Source organism: Macrotis lagotis, chromosome 6 (assembly GCF_037893015.1).
Source record: "Macrotis lagotis isolate mMagLag1 chromosome 6, bilby.v1.9.chrom.fasta, whole genome shotgun sequence".
NCBI classification, from domain to species: domain Eukaryota; kingdom Metazoa; phylum Chordata; class Mammalia; order Peramelemorphia; family Peramelidae; genus Macrotis; species Macrotis lagotis.
Window position 1 is genome coordinate 36,350,060 of NC_133663.1, and position 22,923 is coordinate 36,372,982.

Below are 22,923 nucleotides of genomic sequence, written 5' to 3' on the forward strand. Positions count from 1 at the left end.
GTAAAGGTCATATAAGCAGATAGACCAATATCTACAAGACATTGGAAGAGAACAAGAGATCCTTTTAAGCTGGAGGCAGGGAGGGTGCAAGGTTAAGAGCACTGGAAGAGGGACTTTAGCAGTTGGGCTTGGGCCTGACCAAGAAAAGATTTGCCTCTAATCTTACCTCTTCTGGGGACTATGCACTGCATCACCAGTCATAGGCAGGGGGAAGACTAGGCTGGGAATGTTCTTGACAAATTTCAGTTGGATATTGGGGATTTAGCTTGTCTTGGCAAAGGAATATGCCCTCCATTAGTATATAAACAAGTGAAATGATCCATCCCCATACCAAGAACTTTATACTCTGTGCCTATATTGCACTTTCTTTTGTGTCTGAATATTTTTCACACTAAAACAGAAGCTTTGGAGGGAAGAGGCTGTTTCATTTTTCCATTTGTAGCACCAGCATGTGTCAGAGGACTTGACATTTATGAAGTTCCTGATTGATGCTTGTAGAATCAAACTGACCTGAGTCAGGAGCAACCAGTTTGCCCAACCTTTCACCAAAACAGTGGACCCATTCCTATGTCCTTTGCCTTGATTTGGCTTTGCCTAAATCCTAACTCCCAAATGTTTGGTTAGATTATAAACTGGAATATCTCCACTATCTCTTTGTCTTCTGCACCCTCCCAAAACTATCAAGAGAACTACAATACACCAAATCTGTCAAAAGCCTTTCTTCACCTCAGCATCCTTTTTGTAATGGGCAGTAAGCAGCTTGGTAGGCTAAGCGTCATTGGACAGACAATTGAAGGAGAGAAAGAGACAGATATTTATTCCCCTGAAATAGTTATCTTTGAAAGGACAGTGAAGAGAGTGATGCCTTTGCCCATCTCTGAACAGGAGGGCTTTCTATGGGGAGGATGAAGGCTGACCCTATTTCTTACTACTCTCATCCCTGAGAAGAAAAGAGAGTCTTAAGAACTTTTGACCAGTTTTCTATTAGAAGCTTATATATTTCAAAGGAGCCAGAAATGACCAGAAAAAGGGGAAGCAGGAGACCCTTAGACATCAACCTTAATCAGATTTGCCTAGTCTTGTCAAGTTAGCAAGAGGCTAGGTGGTGTGGTGTCTCCAGTGATGTAGCAACAAGACTAGAGTGCAAATCCTACATTATTCATTGGTTGTTATACCCTGGCCAAATAATTTATCCCTAGGTGGCTTCAGTTTCCAGAATCATGAAAGGTGAAAAAATCTACCTTCCAGGGTTATTATGACAATAAAATAGATAATATATGTAATAAATCTTTAACTATTCTTAAAGCATCATGTTAATGTTAATTATTACTGCTACTACTAGCATTGCTTCTACTAATACTATTATTACTATGACTTTTTGGTTACTGCTACTACCCTCCTACTATTCATGATCAACTGGATGACATTGGGGGTGATTAAATGAAGGTATTGGACTGAATGGGTCTAAGATGCTTTTTGAGTCTGAATCTATAACTTTATGACAACCCAAACAGTTATCTTTCCCTTTCCCATGAATTTTCTTCATTGGACCTTGTCCCCTGGGAGAAGTCTCTGGATTTGATTCTGAAGCAATTGTCCTCAAGTGCATAGCTTCTTGGGCAGTGAGGTGAATAGGTCACCAGGAAGACCTGAGTTCAAATCTAACTTCAGACACTTAGTAGCAAGTGATTCAATTCCGTTTGCCAAAGTTTCCTCATATGTAAAATGAGCTGGAGATGTCAAACCACTCCAGTATATGTGCCAAGAAACCTAATTCACAAAGTCAGACACACCTGAAAAATACCTTAACAAAAACAACAATATGGCTTCTAGAGCATTCTTGCCAATGTCCTGATCTTTTGTAAGGAAGACGAGTGAACTCAGACGTAGACAGACACCTAGATTTATAGTCAGAAATCTGAGTAGAAATCTCTGTTACTTCTTAGGAATATGGGCAAGCTCTCCCCCGCCACCACCACCACCATGAGCCTCTGTGAATGAGGGAGCCAGGACTAGGTGTTCTTGGAATTCTCCCCATTTGTAAATCTATAATGCTGCCAACTTGAAGACTAGTGGGGGCGGGGGGAAGACCTGGGGGCAATCATCATAGCTTGCTTCAATAGTTGGTTCCCTAGTTACAACTTTAGCAGCTGCTGTTAGTTAAAGGATATCTGCTAAACATGGTAATGAACTCCATCGTCTTGTATTTATTTATTTTGGCTTAGGAGTGTAAGGAAATTGGTTGCTGGTTGCTGTCATCCATCCTTCAGAGCTAGAAATATTGTTGCTGATGGTGTGATTTCTTCTGCCAGATTCCCTGCCATCATCACTGACCTTGTTTACAGTATGCGTATGAAAACCTAAGGGTAGCACACTTTATTCTTCTTTGGTTTTCCAATCCTCTATACCTGTAACCCATGCCCTCCCCCAATCTCTTTAACTGGGTTCACAGAAAATAATATGTATTCTATATGAACCTTGTGAGATCTCCCTTGATTTTCATCTGGGCTGACCTGAAGCTCAGCAGTCATGTCGAATCAAAGAATTATAAAATAAAAGCAGCTTGGGTCATGGTTGGAGCACCAGGTTAGGACTTTGGAGGTCAAGGGACAGATGCTGACTCTGTACTAAAGTCCAGAGAGGATAAATGACTGATTTGAGATGGGTGACCTTGGTCAATTCACTGATTCTTTCTTACTCCCATGCTTCTTATGTAAAGTGGAAGAAATATTTGTAGTACTGATATCATGGATCTTTTGTAAGACTCAAAGGAGATATGAGCACTAAGGACTTTGTAAATAGAAGCTATTTAATTTGCTATTTAGCTGTCAACTATGATTAGGGATAGTGGAGACGGTGGGTGATTCAGTGAATAGAGAGAGTACAGGACCTGGAGTCAGGAAAACTGAGTTCAAGCCATCTTCCCTTAGAACTAGCTGGGTGATTCTGGGAGAGTCACTCAACTTCTGTTTGCCTCAGTTTCCTCATCTGTAAAATAAGAATAATATTAGCAACTACCTCTTAGAATTGTTATGAGGATCAGATGGAATAACAGCACTAAAACACTTAAAACAGAGGTTAGCACATTGTAAGCAATATATAAATATTACCTAATATTTTCTGAGCCTGAGTAATCCCATCTACAAAATGGGGAGAATATGAAGACATTCCCTTAGAGGGATGAGTAATTTATACATTTGAGCTAGAATATATGTATGTACCAATTTCAATATATATATATCTGTGTGTGTACATATATTTATATGTATGTGTATATAAACATACATATTCTAATTTATATATGTATTGCTATTTCCCCTAACAAACTGCAAACTTCCTGGGGACAAGAGTTGTTTCATCTGTCTTTATAGCTTTGGTACTTAGTAGTATGGCCAATACACTTAGAAAACACACTTTTTTATTTTAAAGAAAGACCTGATTGGAAGGAGCCTTAGAGATCATCTTAGTCCTGAGGCTTTTTGCCTTGTATCCTTTTGAACCAAAAAATGAAGGCCTCCGGACTAGTTCATGAATCCCTACTTGAGAATGCCAGATATGGTACAACCTCTTCTTTTTATAATTGCTTAAAATGAGTTCAAAGATTTGACTACGGCTTTACAAAAAGAAAACTTCAGGGCCAGGACTAGAAAGATTTATTTCCCACTAATCCAGTGTTCTTTCCATGAAATCATATTACAAATCAATGTAGATTACTTGTCATATAACATATAGATTCTGTGATCTCCAGTAAATGATGCATTTTTAAAAAGTCAAAAGTATGTTGCTTTTTCCACTGTTTACATTAAAAAATTGCATAATTTCATTAAAGTTTTCCTAAGGGATAAAAAAGGAGGCAATTTTTATTTTAAAGCTAAGTTAATAAATTGCTTTTTCTCCCTAATGTTTTATTTGAATTTTATTTTCTACCTATCTTTAGCCCAAGACATTGAATGTTAAATTGAAATCCAGTTAGGTTTTTTGGTTAATTTAAAAAAAAGAAGTCTGGCAGCTGGAATTCATCCCCGAGAATGCTGACACTGTTTTATTTAAAATAGCATTGCCTGTAAGGGCAGGAGAAGCTATTTAAGACAAACCTCAAGAAGACTGGTGAAATAATAGCTGGAGTTCTGTTATGTCAGCCAATTCCTCAGCATGGGCTAGCATCGTGATGCCAGAGTGGTTATCCTTCACGGAGACGTAAAATCCATTTCTTGATCCCCTTTGGTCATTAAAGGGCCTATGGGATTCTAGGCAAGAACAGGCCTCTCTCTTCTCAACTGTATTGGTCAAAGGTTAGTTGGGATGATGCTTTTTTTCCCTTACCCCTTAGAAATCTTCACTTGGTTTAGTTTCAGAAGAATAAAACTTTAATTCAATGACTGAAGGTGGAGGGTAATGTGGGTGAGATGGTAATCTTTTGTAGAGGTGGTTGTTAAATAAATACTTTAATATGCACCAGAGAAACAGAATAAAGTCTGTTTTTACCCACTGCATTTATATTACAGACAAATGAAAAGAGCTTAGAATTCAAGGAGTTATTATGTTTTAAACATTTCAAATCTGCTCTTTAGTTAAGCCGATCAGGCCACTTGTGGGCACCTAGTTGGGCAGTATTTGAAGACACTCCGCACATGTGTTTTGATTTATTGAGAAGCAATGTTTCTTAGTTCTTTGTTTTTCTTCTTATGGGTTTGGATTATGAAATGAAAATTAGCATAATATAACTGAAAGAGAATTGAACTTAACATTAAGACTCCTGAGGTACTGAGAGAGATATCAACAAATCATGAAGCCTTGAGAAAGTTGCTTTCCTTCATCTCAGTTAAATCTGTAAAATGAGTATATTGAATGAAAATCAGGGATTCTTAGCTTTTAAAAAGTATATTATTGTTTCCCTTATCCAGTCTGATGAAGCCTCAAGATTGTTTCTCTGAATAATGTTTTCCAGTGAATAAAAGAAAATAACATTGAAATACAAAGGAAACCAATTGTATGGGTCATTATTAATTCATATTACATCTTACATATATGTATATATTTTTAAAAAATCAAGTTTATATACTTCAGATTAAGAACCCCCTGGATTAATTTCTAAATTCCCATTTTAATATTCTGCGATTCTATGATCTGATTTCAAACACTAAATTTCAAGATCTCCTAAGCTTTTTTTTTGGCCCTATGTATATGGCACCACTGAAGTTGAGACAAAATAGTGAAAACAGTTTGAAATGTGGAGACAGAGGTATGGAGTTTAAACTGTGGTTTTGAATCAACTCTGTGGCCTTGGTTGTGTCATAACTATTTTGAATCTGTGTTCCAATCTAGAAAATGAAGACATTAGACGTGAGGGGCTCAAAGTTCCCTTTAAACTGCAAAACTAGGAGCCAATGACTTACTTTCTAGAATTTTTTTGTTGATACTTTCTAATATCCAATGTATTTAGTTGTTCCCTACTCAGTAGATACCTTCTTTCTATGGTTCACTTCCTCATAGCCAGCTACACATGTATTTTGGTATCCTTAGGAGTTTTGTTTTTTGTTGTTTTTTTTTTTTTTTTGTCTTTGAAATTCTTTGGGACATGTGCCTACAAGAGGGGGGGGGTCATTGGTTTAAAACAATGAAAATTTACATAATTTCTAGCCCTTTTCTCATACTCACTAAATTGACAAGGAAGATAGAGATAGCACTTTTTTTGGATAGTTTACTAATACATGATTGATAGAATCATGAACTGGTCCAATAATTCAGAGAAACATTTAGAATTGTATGTAAAATATTACTTGTGAGATTTTTTTAAGTCTGAAACTGAAAAGTAGTTGAAAACATCATGATTGATGCCATCCCTTATTGATTGGAATCAAATACAGCTCTCCACAATATTTTGTCAACCAGAAGTTACAGTTTAATTTTCTTAATGGAGCTAGAGCTTATGAGAGTAATATTTCCCACACCAGCTTATTTCAAATTAAAATGAATAAAAACATTGGAGCTGCCATCTTGAGAATGTGTATGCTGTGAAAATGTGTTTACTCGCCCCACAGATACTGTTTACTGTGTCCATATGTTGACATCATGCAGAAAATAGGAGCAGTTTTTAGAATAAATGGTTCTATCACGTAACACAATTGTGGTAACAACAGTAATTTTGAAATGACAAGATAATAGCTTAATTTTATCATAATATGCAGAATGTAGGATTTCAAAATTGGATTTCAGGATTTTCTTGCTGATGGAGACAGTAATCAACACAAATATCCCATGTGATAGTTACTTGTGTATTGTTTCAAGGAAACTCTTGTCAGCAGAAGTCTGCCCTGGTACTTTATATTAAAAAGCATCCTTTGCCATTATGGAAATTTGCCAAAATAGTTCAATATTGGGATAGAGACTTCAAATCTTATAAAATTTGAATTGATTCATTAATATTTTCCTTGCATAGAATTTGTTTTATAGGTAATTTTCCCCTTAGGATTTGTAAGTATCTGTTTGTCTCTTTGTATGTGTATGTCTGTGTATTTATGCCCATATACAAACACACTGAATACTGGAAAGTAAATTTGGTACCCAGCTGTGGATTCTCTTTTGGCTTCTACCTCTGACCTGCCATATCCAATTAAACAAGTCACATCACCACTGTCTGAGTCTTGACTGGCTTATTTTATGAAGTGGAATAATAATGCCTGTTATCAGGCATTAATTATGAAGCACTTTGAACTCTGTGGATGAAACATTTAATATGAATTTACTCAGCCTTGTAAATAAGTTTAAAAAATTAATTGACCTGCACAAATTTGTCACCATCCCTCTCTCTCCTCTCATATGAAAGTTACAATGAGGGTAAAATTGAATCAAATTAGCATTCCTTTCCATTTCTCCATTACTATATATTCTTTCTGGCCTTGTTTGAAGAGGAGAGGAGATATTTCAAGGTGGTTGTTCACTGTGTAATCCATTAAAATGAAAGCAGATGTGGAATACCAGAAGATAACCTATGCATTAAATTTAATAACAAAGGGAATAGACATTCAGAATGTCCCCTCTGGAAGTTATCTAAGATTTCATCCAGAAGATTCTAGAACTAGCATCTTGAGCTTCCAAGCCCCTCATTTTATAGTTGAAGAAACTGAGGTAAAGTGATTTCAGTTTTAATATCATAGAGCAAAATTAGCTTCCTTAGTTCTTGAGTAGGACCTCTATGTTTTATGAGTTGAAATTAAATCTAGATATTTCTATCTGTGACTGGAAGACAATATCAACAATAATTCACAAGCTGAGAAAAAGGATACCAGTGTGCCTCTGATTTCATGCTTGATCATTTTGTTATCTGTGAATGGCTTCAATAACTTAATTTTTATTTGAAATGTAAAGTCAATTGTTTTATAATGTTACTTGTTTAATTGTACATGAAAGGTCAGAAATAGAACTCAAAACAGAATCCAGAGCTAGGTACCAAGCTTAGTTTCTAATACATCACACACCCACACACACACACACACACACACACATCCTGAAGGAAAAAATAACTTTGACATATTTCATGCAAGGTGAACATTAAGAAATTAAGCCAATTTCATAAGATTTGAAGACTGTCTTCATACTGGACTATTTGGGATAATTTCCATTGGGAAAAGGGATGCTCTTTAATAATCAACATTCTTGAGGAATGTTTTCTGTGTTATCTCAGGATTGAGTTGAAACATTTGAACTATTAGAAAAGAGTTTATTAATCAGGGGTTCAATTTCAACTAGGAAGAAGGTCTCCAATGTCCCAGGGAAGAGCACTGAACTCCATGCTCTTTAATACATTTATCAATGCTTTACAGATGGGATCAAAATTTTGTTAACATGTGTATCACTGACTTAGATAAGAGAATAGAGAAAAATATCAAAATATTTATGTTGGTTTGGGGATGGATAAGAAATTAAAATGAGGTAACATAACCAAACATTGAACACCTTTATAACAACATTGTGAGTTGATTAACTATAATGGATGCAGCTCCTCTCAGTAGTTCAGAGATCTAAGTCTCTGGGAGACCTGTTATGAATTCTGGGAGACCTGTTATGAACAATGTTATCTACATCCAGAGGAAAAACAAACAAACCAAAAAACCTGACAGAATCTAAATGAATACTGTATTCACTTTTTTAAAAAGCCTTTTCCTCCTTCTAATTCCATGGTTTTCTTTCTTTTCCCTTGCTCCTAATTCCTATACACAAAATGACTAATATGTAAAAATGTTAAACACATATGTACATCTACAACTTTTACCAGTCTATTTGTTGCTGAGAGGAGAGGGTATGGGAAGAAAAATGTGTAACATAAATATGCAAGTGGATGAATGTCGAAAAACTTTCATAGCATGTAATAGAAAAAATAAAATATCAATTAAAAAAATAAATAAAGGGATAAAAAAGAAATAAAAACCCATCTGGGTTTCCTCTTTAAATGGAGGACCTCTCTACTCTTCTATCCTCCCTTCAGAGGCAACCAAGTCACAGAGGGGACTGATGATGAGGTGTGAAGACCAAGGCTGTAATGAATTTGCAAGATGGAAAAAAAAAAAGATGAAGTCTAAAGGAGAGAAACAAATTGGGAAATGAAAAGAGCATTCTCGACAATTGAGAGTCCCTCATTTTTCACAACCTTTTTCCCCCCTCATGGGGAAAAAAAAGAAGAGTGAAAGAGTTAGGAAAAAATGAGTTACAATCCTTCCTCAGACACCAATTTTGTGAACAAGTCTCTTAATGTGTGCCAACCTTACTTTCCTCCTTTGTAAAATAGAAATAAACACTCACATCATAGGATGATTGTGAGGATCAAGTAAGATGTTAAATGGAAAGTATTTTGCAAACCTAGAAGTACTGTATAACAGTATAAACTCAATGGTTACAGGTTGATCCAAGGACAAAAATTAGAATTTGGCTTTAAAAGTATAAAAATAAAAGGGTCACATTATTTTTAAAATGGACTAAAATCAGGGATGGAATAGGAATGCTAAACCTTTGGTTGGATAATGGGGTGAACTATGGGACACTGGGGAAAAAAGATGAGCATTTTGAATAAAACCTAGAGAAATTGCATGATAAGGGACATGCTAATTAAAAGAGTAACATAAATCCAGAAGAATGAGTGCTCTATCACCATCATAGAAAATCAAGAATTCAATGAATGAATGAAATGTCTTGGAAACTGGAGCGTGGGTAGGGTTTTTTTTGGAAGAAAGACCTTGTGTAATGATGAAAATAAACAGAAGTAGACAAAAAATTAAAGTGTATTGAGAACCTATGTTTATGAAAGAGAGAATATACTGGGCAGGTTCTCAAAATCTTCAAGTAAGCCCACATTGTAAGGTTTAGTGACTAATTTGGAGTCAGTGTCATCTTTCTGTTCGGAAAATCTGTAGAGACTGGGGGAGTTAAACATATAGGATAAAACCCATTAAGTGGTCCTGCCATCTCATTTCTGTTTTATGAAATGGTTTTGGTGTTTGAAAAAGCCATTGTAAAAATTGTCCAAATTAAAGGAATACAGATTTCTTAAATAAAAACATATTCATTTGTTGTACATATTTATTATTGACTTTATTCTTGACCACAGAAATCCCTTTTAACTTTTAATTGCACTTCTGTTATAGTCATCTGGGAATTGAGATTTAGAAGACAGACACACTGTAATCAACACATCAGTTTTGCCATCTGTTAATATACATTTTGATTTACCTGGGAACAAATAAACATACATTTAAATATATATTATATATGGATTGTGTATATAATAGATATAGAGAGAATAGTCACATACATATATTTTATGTGCCTGTGTGTACACCAACAGAGAAGTCAATCAAATTTTGAAATCATCCATTCTAACCCCTCTCCTTTTATGTGAAGAAAGAGGTTCGGAGATTTGCCAAAGGTCATACAAGTAGTAGTCACAAATTCAACATTTGACCCCAAATCCTTCACTTCCAAATTCTAGAATATTTCCCACTACAGCAGACTTCCTTTATCATTATGCAAAGGCCAGTTATGAACTCGGAAAGAGTGAGAACTCAGGGGAAATTTGTTATTTGTTACTGTGTCATTTGGTCATGTCTGACTTTTCCTAAGCCCATACTGACCATGACGTTTTCTTGGTAAAGATAGTAGAGTGATTTCTCATTTCCTTCCCAAGTGGATTATGGCAAACAGAGTTTAAATAACTTGCTCAGGGTCACACAGTTAGTAGATGAGGTCAGATTTGAACTCAGAAAGATGAGTCTTCCTGATTCCATGTTCAGATCCATCCACTGAGGAGTAGCAGATTTTTTTTTCTAGATACTTCACCCTACTTCTGAGACCGGGAATCCTACATTAGCTAAAAAAGCATTAGTCATTTCTCTCACATACTGCTAGGCTACAGAGATAAGTTCTTTGTTTCCTGTTTCCAAGGTGCTTAATTACAGAATATATTTTGAAAACTACTTTGAGGCAAAATTCTGCCTTTTTTATGGCTTCTCCTGCTTCCAATTTGTAAGCACTTTGTTGCTAAGATTTGCCTGCCTGATTCTCAAATGGAAATCACATTGGGGGTGGTAGGGCCAGGGAAGAACAGGCTTTATTATTTCCACTGAAAATTAATTCCTATAAGTTTTCTTCTTTTTAATTATGTTTATCAAATACCATTAAAAATCGAACTGCGTTCTTCTTGGTAAATCCATCATCAGTTCATCAATTCATTCATTCATTCATTCATTCATTCATTCATTCAGCAAGTAATGTAAAAGCCTGGTGCCCCACATTACACTAGGTCTAGGGGATAAAAAGTAAAAAAATCAGAATATTCCCTGCCCTCAAGTACCTTAAAATCAGTTGGATAAAAGTTATACATAGATAAATCAAGGCAAAATGTATGTGGAATAAAAATATAATAATTTGAAGCAAGTGAATTCTAACAATTGGGAGTTGCTTTGCCCCAATCCATCTCTATGTCTACTCTTTGCACTGATGTAAATTTTTGAGGGTAGATTTCTGATGGGTAGAGGGAGTTCTTTGCAGTTGTTTTTTTTTTTTTTTTTATTCAATGGACAATGTCCTGAGCTTAGAATCAGGAGTATTGAGAAAAAATAATAAATTATTAAATAAATGTATAATATCATGTTATCCTGTGCTACCTCTCCACAATTTCTATCTGTTGTCTTCCTTTCCATTCTGCTAATAGAGGAATTATAGGCGGAATCTTTACAGATCACCCACTTTATTTTACAAATGAAGTGACTGAGATATAGAAAGGGGAAGTGAATCTCACAGCAGTAACTGTTAAGTACAAGAACCCCAAATGTGATCCTGTGACTCTTGATTGTAAATCCAATGAACTTTCTTCTGCTCTGACATTCTGTCCATCTTTAAGTCCCCTGTCACATTATTAGGTAAGTTTCTCTCGTCCTTGAGATGTGTTGCCCCTATAGTGTAGAATAAATCAATTTTTTTCTATAGCTTTTCCTATCAATCCCTGGTGCAAAACCTTCAATTTGTTCCTTGAATTCCTAACTTTTGCTATAGTCTTTGGCATGGAATAGGTCCTTAATAATTCTTATTGCTTGATAAATTTCCATGAATGACTTTTTTGCCATTGTTAATTTTTTTTTAATGTAAGGAAAATTCAATAGACTTTCAGCCTCAGTAAGGAGGACATATAGTTTAAAAAAAAAACAACATGTAAAATATACTCTGGGGACAAAACAATTAGGCCAAGAATTCTTCTACTTTCCTGATGGGTAGAAATCATAAAACAATATTCATAACTGGTATTTATGAGGTGAGTTCATATTTGCAATATTTTACATTGTCAGCAGATAATCGCAATTTCTTGAAACTTCTGAGAAAATAAGGTTTATGCAAGAGAAATTAACATGCATCTGCAACCTAAAAAGTCCATAATTCCTATGGAAGTTTGTATCATTATGTAAGCAGGACAAATATAGGAGGAGATACCAAAATTTGTTCCTAAAAGTAAAAGTGGTATGGGGAAGCGATAGTAAAGGTGGGGGAAAAAATCCCTTCCAAAAGGGAGGAGCAAGGCAATGACTCAAGCTATATTGTTTTCTACTGTGAACTGCTAGACCATGGTCCTTATTTACAAGAGTCCTAGTTGAACAAATCTGTTGAAGACTGTCTGGCATCTGCCTTGACTTCCAAGGACACACACAGAGTCCATGGGATGCAAGCATCTTATTTTTGTCAGCTCAGGGGTCTTTGTCCTTGCTGTGTTCAGGATCCCCTGCATATTCTGGGTCCAGTATTTTTGGAAAATCCTTTTTTTATGTTTTTGTTTTTTTTAGGTTTTTGCAAGGCAAATGGGGTTAAGTGGCTTGCCCAAGGCCACACAGCTAGGTCATTATTAAGTGTCTGAGACCGAATTTGAACCCAGGTACTCCTGACTCCAGGGCCAGTGCTCTATCTACTGTGCCACCTAGCCGCCCCTAAAAAATAAATTGGAAAATAATTTTAAAAAACCCTCAGGGGTCCCCTTAATTTAAAGAATTTAAAGAAAATGTTGAAGAGTTTTTTGGGTTGTTTTTTTTTTTTTTAACAATCCTACACCAATTTTTGGAATATTTTCTTAAGCAATTTGACAGAACTGTATAGCTCCTGTCATTGGATGAAGGCAACTGGTCCTACATAGGAAACATCTCATGACTGACTGACCTTATTATCCAAGCCCCTTGGGCCTCTATTTTAAAAAGCAAGCCTTCTAAGAGTACAAGAGAGGAAGCAGCCAAAGATGAACAGTCGTGGAGTTAGATCCCTGTAAAAGAGAGACGTTTTCTCCAGCTCCTTCCCCTCATCAGCCAAGAAGGAGACACCCAGTTTCACAGTTGGAGATTAAATTTGAGAGATTTTGAAACCATCTGAAAGGATCAGAGATACACCTGAGAGAGTAGGAAATTTCAAAGAACAAAGTCCTCCTACAGTAGAAAAGAAAGCTTTGTGCTCAAGAGACCTAAGGACTATACTGGTTCAGGAGAGTTCTCTTTGAACAGATGTGTGTGTACTGGAGGTAAAACGTGTCCCAGGTTTCTTGTGGGAGCAGGAAGAATTTTGTAACGAGTTTCTATTATGACAGTTTTAATTAATGCCTTTGAGAGAACTAAATTAGACCTACTCACTGTTAGCAGGTAGCAAACCTGTAATGATTCTTAATAATAGGAGCCTAGACTCTCAGAGTCTCCTAGAGCTAGAGAGGAGAAAACTCCTTCAGGGATCCAATCTGGGAGTGCAAGCTGGGAGTTGTGGCATCATATCTGTGAGAAAGATTGTTATTATCCCCTTTTTACAGATGGAAAAATTTAGATGTTAGTGACATGTCTATGGTCATTCAGTTAATAAAGATCTGCAACAGAATTTGAATTCAGATCTTCCTAACTCCAGGTCCAGCTTTCTATCTTTCTATCCTGAATTCAGTTCCAGCCTTAGACACTTATTAATTGTGTGACCCTTGGACAAGTCACTTAATAAAAGAAAGTATTCACCTCAGTTTTCTCATCTGTAAAATGAGGATAATGAGATCACCTGCCCCCCCCCCCAGATTGTTGTGAGGATCAAATGAGATAATATGTGTATAGCAGAATGATGACAGATAATAGATGCTTTATTAATGCTAACATTATTTACTATTATTATTATGATCTATGCCTCTTAAAATGTTATTTAAGCAGGAATGGGAGATGTGGAGATATGACGCTAGTTGATGCTGAACTAGCATATGAACAATGGAATTGGCCAGGTTGTCAGCTGTCAAACTTTTTGCTTTTGAGTTTCTGTTTTCAATGATCAGTGGATCAGAAAAAGGGAAAGGTCATTGTCCCCAAACCTGCAGCATGCATAAAGAATCTATCCCTTTCATATGGTTTTCTCAGTGGATCTGAATTGATGGAATTTAGGCCCCTGAGTATTTGAGGAAGTCTGGTATGTTGGGATGACTGTTGCTTCTAGAGGCAGGACTTGGTTCTGAATCTACCATTTCAGAATCTGCATAACATTGTAGTCCCTTCAATTAGGTCTCAGCTTCTTCACCTGTGTAGTAAAGGGTTTGGCCTGGGTAGCCTCCAGGATCTCTTACAGCTCTACTTCTGTGACTGACACAGAAGACCTGAGTGATTTAATAAACTCCATGAAGGTAAACAAATTCCCTCCCATACCCAAGACTCATCCCTCATAGCAGAAGTTTCTCTCAGCTCTCTGCCTCCTGCCAGGGTTCATTAAATACAACAAATCTCAGAGATATCACTGCCAGGATTTTTCCATCTCACTCTCCTTTGAGGGAGAATTCTGACTGCTTCAGCAGGTGAGATCCTACATACCAACAAACACACAGTTGATACCAGTGTGGCTTATAATGAAACTCAGAGCAGGAAGCTGAGGCAGGAGCTAGCTGTAACAATAAGATCCTTCCATTTTAGTGCTGGCAGGAATGGAGCACAGACTTAATTTCTCACTGATCTTTTTAAAAATGGTTTTAGTTTTTGTTTATCAAATAAAACAAGCATTTCCATGATATAGAATAATTTTAAAAATGTATGTGAAATCTGCTTTGTACAATTTGCTATTCTTTTTAAATATACAACAAAATTATCATGAAAATCTCTTCTTTTACTTTCTCCTTTCCCCCTCTCTATCCTGGAAATTAGACACATATAGGCATATATATATATATATATATATATATATATATATATATATACTTCTATTTATCAGTTCATTTATTGGGTAGAGATGGCATCTTTCTTCCTTTGTCCTTTATGGTTAATTTGGGTATTTGCGATAGTTAAAATAATCATTCATAGTCATTCTTAAAACAATATTAAAAACAAACCACTAGCCTAGGAAATTTCTTTGGTAAGGTATTTCAGGCACCTTATATTTCAAGCCTGGTTATTATATTACTTACCAGACTTCTGTAGTTAGCTAAGTGAATGGAAAGAACATCATTATATAAAGTGAGTGGAGATCAGGGCAGCCCACTGTCCCCCCAAGTCATAAAATAGCAAACAAAACCTGGAAAGATCTGGAAGTTCCTTGCTTCCAGGTTAGACAATATAATGGCAACCTATAACGTGTAAAGATCAAAGGAACCTAGAGAATGAGATTTCGAGCTCCTTACCCTAGGGTAGCTAGGTGGCAGAGTGGAGAAGGTAGACTCATTTTCCTGAGATTAAATCTGACCTCAGACACTTACTAGCTATGTGACCCAAATAGATCACTTAATTCTATTTGCTTCAGTTTTTAAACTGTAAAAATGAGTTGGAGAAGGAAATGTCAAACCACTCCAGTATCTTTATCAGGAATGCCCCAAATGGGGCCATAAATTGTGGGGCACAATTGAAAATGACTGAACAACAAAAAACAAAACTGTAGAGATCTACTAATAGAATTCCAAATGTTTGGTTCTTTATATATTTCCTCTTGTTTACAGGCCCTCAGAAGTATTAAGTACTAAATAGGTCAAATGAATGGGTAATATTTATAATTCATACAGTAACTTCATCTGCTTTGTATTGTGATATTTTAATGAGACGTTATTCTTAAAAGAGACTATTGTTTAAATCCTTATGTTCTCAAACATTAGTGTATGGAAAGAAAATTGATGGAAGACTGTAAAGTTTCCCAAGTCCAACCTTACAAGTCCTGGAGGTAATCTCCTGAATTAGAGGCTCAAACTTTGAAAAAGGAAATCCAAGAAAGTATATCTAGTCAATTCAAGGCTAATCTCATGGTGATAGAATTGAGCTCCATCTGCTTAACCTCATAAGGTAAAACAAGGAAATTTGGGGGGAAGTTGCAATGAGGCAAATTTATATTTGGTGTAAGGATGATGATTGTCCTTTGTTTTTGAAAGAAGACCGTGACATCAGGGAGGTGATGCCATGCAAAGTACATGAATTGGATTTGAGTGAGGGGGGTTACTGTGCTAAATTAGATTTTCCTAATAAATACAGTAATCCAAAAGAAATATTAAATTGAAGTAGGGTCTTTCTACATATGTCTTCAAGCAACGCCTGACTAGTCGGTCACCTTCTAGAAAGGAATCAGTTGTAAGATGGACTAGGTGCCCAGTGAGATCCTGTCTAACTGTTCCATATAGGTTCAAGTCTTGTCATTTTATAAGTAAGGAAACTGAGACTCAGAGAAATTGTGATTTGTCCAGGGTTCCACAGTTAGTAAAAGACAGTGAGAATTGAACTCCAGTTTTTCTAGCTACTATGCTTGCACATTGCTGCCTGAGCATCATGCTTCTCGTTCATGGGGTAAAAGAATGAAGCAAAATTATAGAAGTAAGTATTTCCAAGATTAACTTTTTTTATTTGAAAATTACTTTTCTTGAGAACAAATTTTAAAAATGCACTTTTTTTGAATTCTTAAAAAAGGTCAAAAAGAATATTTGGCAACAAGTCTTTCCCTAGTTTCCTTCAAGATTAAGCTCAAGTGCCATTTTTTTAGATGAAATCTTTTCAGATCATCCTTTACCCCTTATTCCTTTACCATCTAGATTTATGTAATTTTTATTTCCTACATAATTGTTATATACATAATTGTCTCCCATGTAGCACATAGAATCCTTGAAGAAAAGGGTTTACTTCTTTCTTTGTTTTCAAAGTGTTCTAGCCTAGTGCCTGCTACTTAATAGTTACGTATGAAATATTTGCCAGCAACATTGAATGATGATCAGTTTTGTTGGACATTTTTCTCTTAACTGTACAATGATCAAGAATAATTTTTATTAACGTTTTATTTTTCCAAATACATGTTATGAAAATTTTGCAACATTCATCCATGTGCCATCATATTTTTAAGTTACAAAATTTCATTCCACCCTCCCTTCCCACTCCCTTCCCCTCAGCAGCAAGATCACAAGGAATTCTAAAGAACTTGGGGTGGAAGATACCATCCATATCCAGAGAAGGAACCATGGAGTCTGAATGCAGACCAATGTTTACTATTTTCAACTTTGGAATGTTTTATATATTGTGGTTTTTTTCCTATCTCATGGGTTTTTTCCTCCTCCCTTTTTGATTTGATTCTTCTTTTCCAACTTTATTAATATGATATATATTAAACAGAGTTATTTATACATGTATAACCTGTAATAGATTTCTTTCTGTCAGGGGAAAGGGGAGGGAAGGAAGGGAGAAAATGTGAAACTCAAAACCTTAAAAAAATAATTGTTGAAAATTATCTTTGCATGTAATTTGAAAAATAAAATTTAAGATAAATAGAAATATTTGAAGAATGAAAATATCATAGAGGTAATAACTACTATCAAAGTTAAAACCGATTTGGGAGAATGACAAAGGGATGAATAGGTAACATTCTAATTACTATTTTCAGAAAAGGAATTTCAACTGCTCCAGGAGAACAAAGTGCCCAGAAGCCAACCTCAGTTCTGTGCAGATGCAAGGAGACGGAGACTTTTTTATCAACCACCTTGGAACGCCCAGTTTGCAGGTTGCCTATGAGGACATCAAAGCATTAGAGGTGATTGTTAGTGAACATTTAGAATATGATACTTTAAACAGCATGCAGAATGTGATTTTACCCCTGCTACTTTTTCCTCTTACCAAATAGGTCACTGTGAAGGCTCATTCATTTAGTGAATTATTCTAGGCATCTAGAGGCTGGGTACAGTATTTGAAAACATCAGCTCTTTTTGGCGGTATTGTATTCAATTTAAAAAGATTTATCCTGTCACTCACATTTTCATAGAGCACATCACAACACAAAATTTGCAGAAGTTGGATTAACATCAAAACATAATTGTAATCTTCCATATTCACAGAAACAGATGACATGTGCACTAGATTCTCCTCACTGAGCCCTAGGGAAAATGTGTTTTGCATGTTGTTTATTAATGTAACTCTTGTGGATTAGCTACCAAAAAGTTAGTAAATTGCCAACCACCAAAAAGATAGTCTTTGCAATGACTGCATTCTTTTGACAAATTCTTGATGCGCCTTAATAAATCTCCAAGTTATAGCAAAGCATACTGTGAGAAGGCTTATCCCTTACCATTGTAAGGGACTCCCAAGCTTATTGCCTTTATAAGAATAGAGATGAGAAGGGTTCTCAGGACTGATCCAAGGTAAGTGGTTTTTTGTTTGTTTGTTTGAGTTTTTTGGGTATAGTTGTACTGATCTGTATCCTTTCTCTAAAAGGTCCTTAAGAAATCATCCATGCATTTTTTGGTGGATTATCAGATCGGTGAATTATTAGCTTACCTTGGTCAGCATAATATCTTCATTCTTCAAATTATATTTTTTCCAAAGAAAATCATGGTCTCCTTATGACTTTTGATTTTATGTGACTTTATTATATGGTACAAGAGATAGAATGTTAGACTTGTAGTCAGGAAGACCTTAGTTTGAATCTTACTCCAGGACATTAGCAAACTACTTAACTATTTTCAGACTCTGTTTCCTCATCTGTAAAATAGACATAATAGCATCTTCCTCAGAGTTGTGAGCATCAAGCCTTAAATCAATTATTATTGCCCTCATTTTGGATAAATTGCACATTGACTTTTAGCTAGCTTCTACTTGCTCCTACTGTCTGACCTCCTTTAAAGCAAAGCAAGTATTTAATTATAGGATTATATGTAAATGAGGTAAGGAGAAAAGACATTTCTCCTTAATAAGGTGTAATATCCAGTGCAAAGCAATTAGAAATGAATAATCAAAAACCCAGAAAAACTTAAACTCATGCAAAGTGGAATAAGGAGCAGGAGAATACTCTATGCAGTAATAACAATATTTTAATGATGATCAATTGTAAAAGTCTTAGCAACTATGAGAAAATGATCCAAAATAATTCAAGAGGATTCATGATGAAAAATACTATCCACTTCCAGTGAGGAAATTACTGACCCTTGAGTCAAGATTAAAACTAACTGTTTTTTAAATATATTTTATTTATTTTGAGTTTTACCATTTTTTCCCTAATCTTACTTCCCTCCCCCCCCACCCCCCACAGAAAGCAATTTGCCAGTCTTTACATTGTTTCCATGTTGTACATTGATCCAAATTGAATGTGATGAGAGAGAAATCACATCCTTAAGGAAGAAACATAAAGTAAAAGAGATAACAAGATCAGACAATAAGATATCAGGTTTTTTCCCCACTAAAATAAAGGTAATAGTTCTTGGTCTTTGTTCAAACTCCACAGTTCTTTCTCTGGATACAGATGGTATTCTCCATTGCAGAGAGCCACGAATTGTCCCTGATTGTTGCACTGATGGAACAAGAAAGTCCATCAAGGTTGATCATCACTCCCATGTTGCTGTTAGGGTGTACAGTGTTTTTCTGATTCTGCTCATCTCACTCAGCATCAGTTCATGCAAATCCCTCCAGGCTTCCCTGAATTCCTGTCACTCCTGGTTTCTAATAGAACAATGGTGTTCCATGACATACATATACTACAGTAAAAGTGACTTTTTTAAATCTATATTTTGTTATTGTTAGTACATGTTTTCTTTTGCTACATGGCCAATGTGGAAATATATTTTCCATGATTTCACATGTACAATGTATTTCTTAACTTCTCAAAGGGTGAAGAGGAGAGATCATTTGAAGTAAACTTTTTAAAGTATTTTCAAATTTTACAATTTGAATACAATTGAAATTACAATTTACAATCTGAAATGTTTATAAATGTGTTATATAAATGAATATATATATATACATGTGTGTGTGTATGTTTGTGTGGAGAGAGAGAGAGAGAGAGAGAGAGAGAGAGAGAGAGAGAGAAGGAGATGAAGGACAATGTGGGAGGAGGCAGTCCTGTATGATTAGATTGTAAAGGAAATAGAGGAAACAAGGAATTGTATTGTTGTTTTTTAAATTTTTGAATTAAATTAAATTAATATCATTTATTATTATTTTAATGATGAAAGTTTTATTAACAAATAATCAATAATAATTTAATATTTAACAATCAAATTATTAATTTCTATTATTTATTACCCCAAATCAATTTCTCCTTTCACCTTTCCTTATCCTCACTTCTCTCACAAACCAAGGAAAATTTTTTAAAAAGGAAAAATAAATACTTTGTGACAAATAGTGTTAACAAAAATTTATTACTTGATTGCTTACCTTGGAGCCATTTCCATCATTTCCCAAAGTATGATAGTACTTCATTACAGTCTTATATCATATTTTTTGTTCATTTCCCTATTTTAAAATGTTCCTCTTTAGTTTTATGCTTTGACTACATCCATCACAGCTATATAAATTTGCACCCTAAGTCAATTCATTAGTCCTTTGTAATTGTGTTCAGAATCATTGCATTGATCAGAAGTCTTTTTTTTTTTTTAACATTTGTTGGGTGTGCATATATATATATATATACATATACATATACATATACATATACATATACATATACATATATATATATGTGTGTGTGTGTATGTATGTATGTATATACCTACTGGTTTGGCTCACTTCTCTCTCTGTATCAGTTCATGTATTTTCACCCAGGCTTGTCTAAAATCAAACCTTCAGCATTTCTTAGAGCACAAAAACAATACTTCATCATATTCATGCAGCATCATTTGTTCAGCCATTCCCTAATTGATAGATATCCCATTAGTTTCCATTTCTTTGCCACCATACCAAAAAAAAAAAAAAAGAATTACTATAAATATTTTGTGTATAAGGAATCTTTTCGTCTTTCTTTGATCTCTTTGGAAATATGGGCCTAGTAGTGGCATCACTAAGTCAAAAGGGATAAAAAGTTTAGTAACTTTTTGATCATAGTTCTGAATTGCTTTCTATGAAGTCTGAAAGAATTCACAGTTCTGCCAAAAAATACATTAGAAAATATATATCCCCACAAACCCTCTAATACTTGTCATTTTCCTTTTCCTTTTTTGTTATCTTTGTTAATCTGATGTATGAAGATGAAACTTCAGAGTTTTATTAATTTTCATTTTTCTATTAAGGTTTTCAAACACTTTTTCATATAATTGTTGACAGCTTGACTTTCTCCCTTAGAAATTTTCCCTTTTATATTCTTTTGTTATTCATCAATTAAGAAAAAGATAAATTTATAATATATGATCAACTAATATATAATATATAATATATGATTATTTATAATTTGCATCAAGCACTTTATATCCTTGGAAATCAACACCCTACCTCTGGTTATCTATTTTTTCAAATTTTAGTTATATTGGCTCTGTTTTTGAATCATCTTTTTAATTTTTTATAAACAAAATTGTCTACTTTTTCCTATATGGCGTCTCTAGCCATGAAGTCTTCTCTGGTCATAAATATGAAAGATGTTCTTTTTTTCCTCCCTGATTTTCTACTCTATTATTGATATTACTATTTATGTTTAATTATATATCTAGTTGTTTAATTATGTTTAATTATATATCTAGTTGGATATTTTGATGTAAGCAATTGCTCCTATACAGATTTCCAGTATTCTCAACATTTTTTAAAAATTTACTTAGTTACTTTTTTCCACCATTAGCCATTAGTATTAATTAATTAATTAACACTATTGTTAGTTAATGAATTTATCAAACATTAAGGCATTTGTGCTTCTTCATTTCTATGTGTTACATACCTAATCTATTTCACTAATTTACCTCTCTTTTTATTAACATTATATGGTTTTGATGATTACTATTTTGGAGAATGCTTTCAGATTTGCTATTGCCAAGGCTCCTTCCTTACCATTTAAATAAATCATTTTTCAAGAGATGCATGAACTTGTATTCCTCCACATGAATTCCATTATTTTTTGCTATATAAAGTAATCCTTTGGTAGATACATTTGGTATAAGAATGAATAGATAATTTAACTGTAAGCATTATTTTCACTCTTATTATATTGATTTAGGCTAACCAGGTACAATGAATTTTTAGCCAATTACTGTATTTGTAGGAAGAGTGTAGGTATAGTCATCTACTTTTAATATGTGCCTTACAAATATATTCTCAAATATTTTATATATTCTATAGGTCTTTTTCTTTTTTTTCCAAAGAATTTTTCTTTCTTAGTTCTATGTTTTGTTGCTAATAAACAGAAATACTAATGATTTGTGTGGATTTTTTAATATCATAACTTTGTTGAAGTTATTGTTTCAATGAATTTTTGGTTGATCTCCTAGGCTTCTCTAAGTAAACCATCATGTCACCTAACAAATGAAATGCTGTCTTTTGGCTTTAAATAGATGCCATATAATGTATTATAGAAAGAATTATTTATTTTTCATGTTTTTAATAGAACCAAATGTTTTATCTTATAAAAAACTTTTTCTTCATCCATTTTTATAATCCCGATTTTTGTTATTCTATTTTGATCCTTTTTTCATATTGAGTGAATCCTACATTCCTAGTATAAATCTAACCTGATCATAGCATATAATTATTATAATATATAATCATAGTCTCCTTGGTAATATTTTACATTTTTTCACTGTTTAGTAAAGATGTTGGTATACAATTTCATTTCAGCATTTTAATTCCTCCTAGTTTAAATATCAAGAATGTATTTATAAGCTAAAATAGGATCCTTTCTGGTCCTCTATTTTTTCTCTAAAAGCTTGGATAATGGTGAAATTAATTATCATTTTTTATGTTCCTCTATAGTCCCTTATGATATTAAGATTCTAAGGAGAATTGTGTGACCTGATTAATTATTTCTTGATTACTGGGTTTATTTTTTCAAGTTTTTACTTAGTTCTTTCTCTTCATAAGGAATGCTGAAGTCCTCTATTTCATGAAATTTCTTCTTAGAAATCTTTTCTGAAAAAAATAAAAAGATTCACTGGGACTTTCCCTTGAACTTTCATTCGGGTTCAGTCTGGAAGTTTTTCTAAACCTTTGTTGAATTGATTATAGGGAAACTGGCCTATATTGCTTCTTCCTA

At 34.4% G+C, this 22,923-nt stretch overlaps 1 protein-coding gene across 14 annotated transcripts in view; it reads left to right on the forward strand.

Annotated features, from left to right (window-relative positions):
* The window catches only part of NAALADL2 (N-acetylated alpha-linked acidic dipeptidase like 2), a 1,546,126-nt gene that overhangs the window by 1,274,521 nt on the left and 248,682 nt on the right, over window positions 1-22,923 (forward strand). For all 14 annotated transcript variants that reach the window (XM_074190946.1, XM_074190945.1, XM_074190943.1 and 11 more), the window contains one exon: window positions 17,371-17,517. In XM_074190946.1, the coding sequence (XP_074047047.1) occupies window positions 17,371-17,517 (147 nt within the window). The remainder of the gene's footprint in view (window positions 1-17,370; window positions 17,518-22,923) is intronic.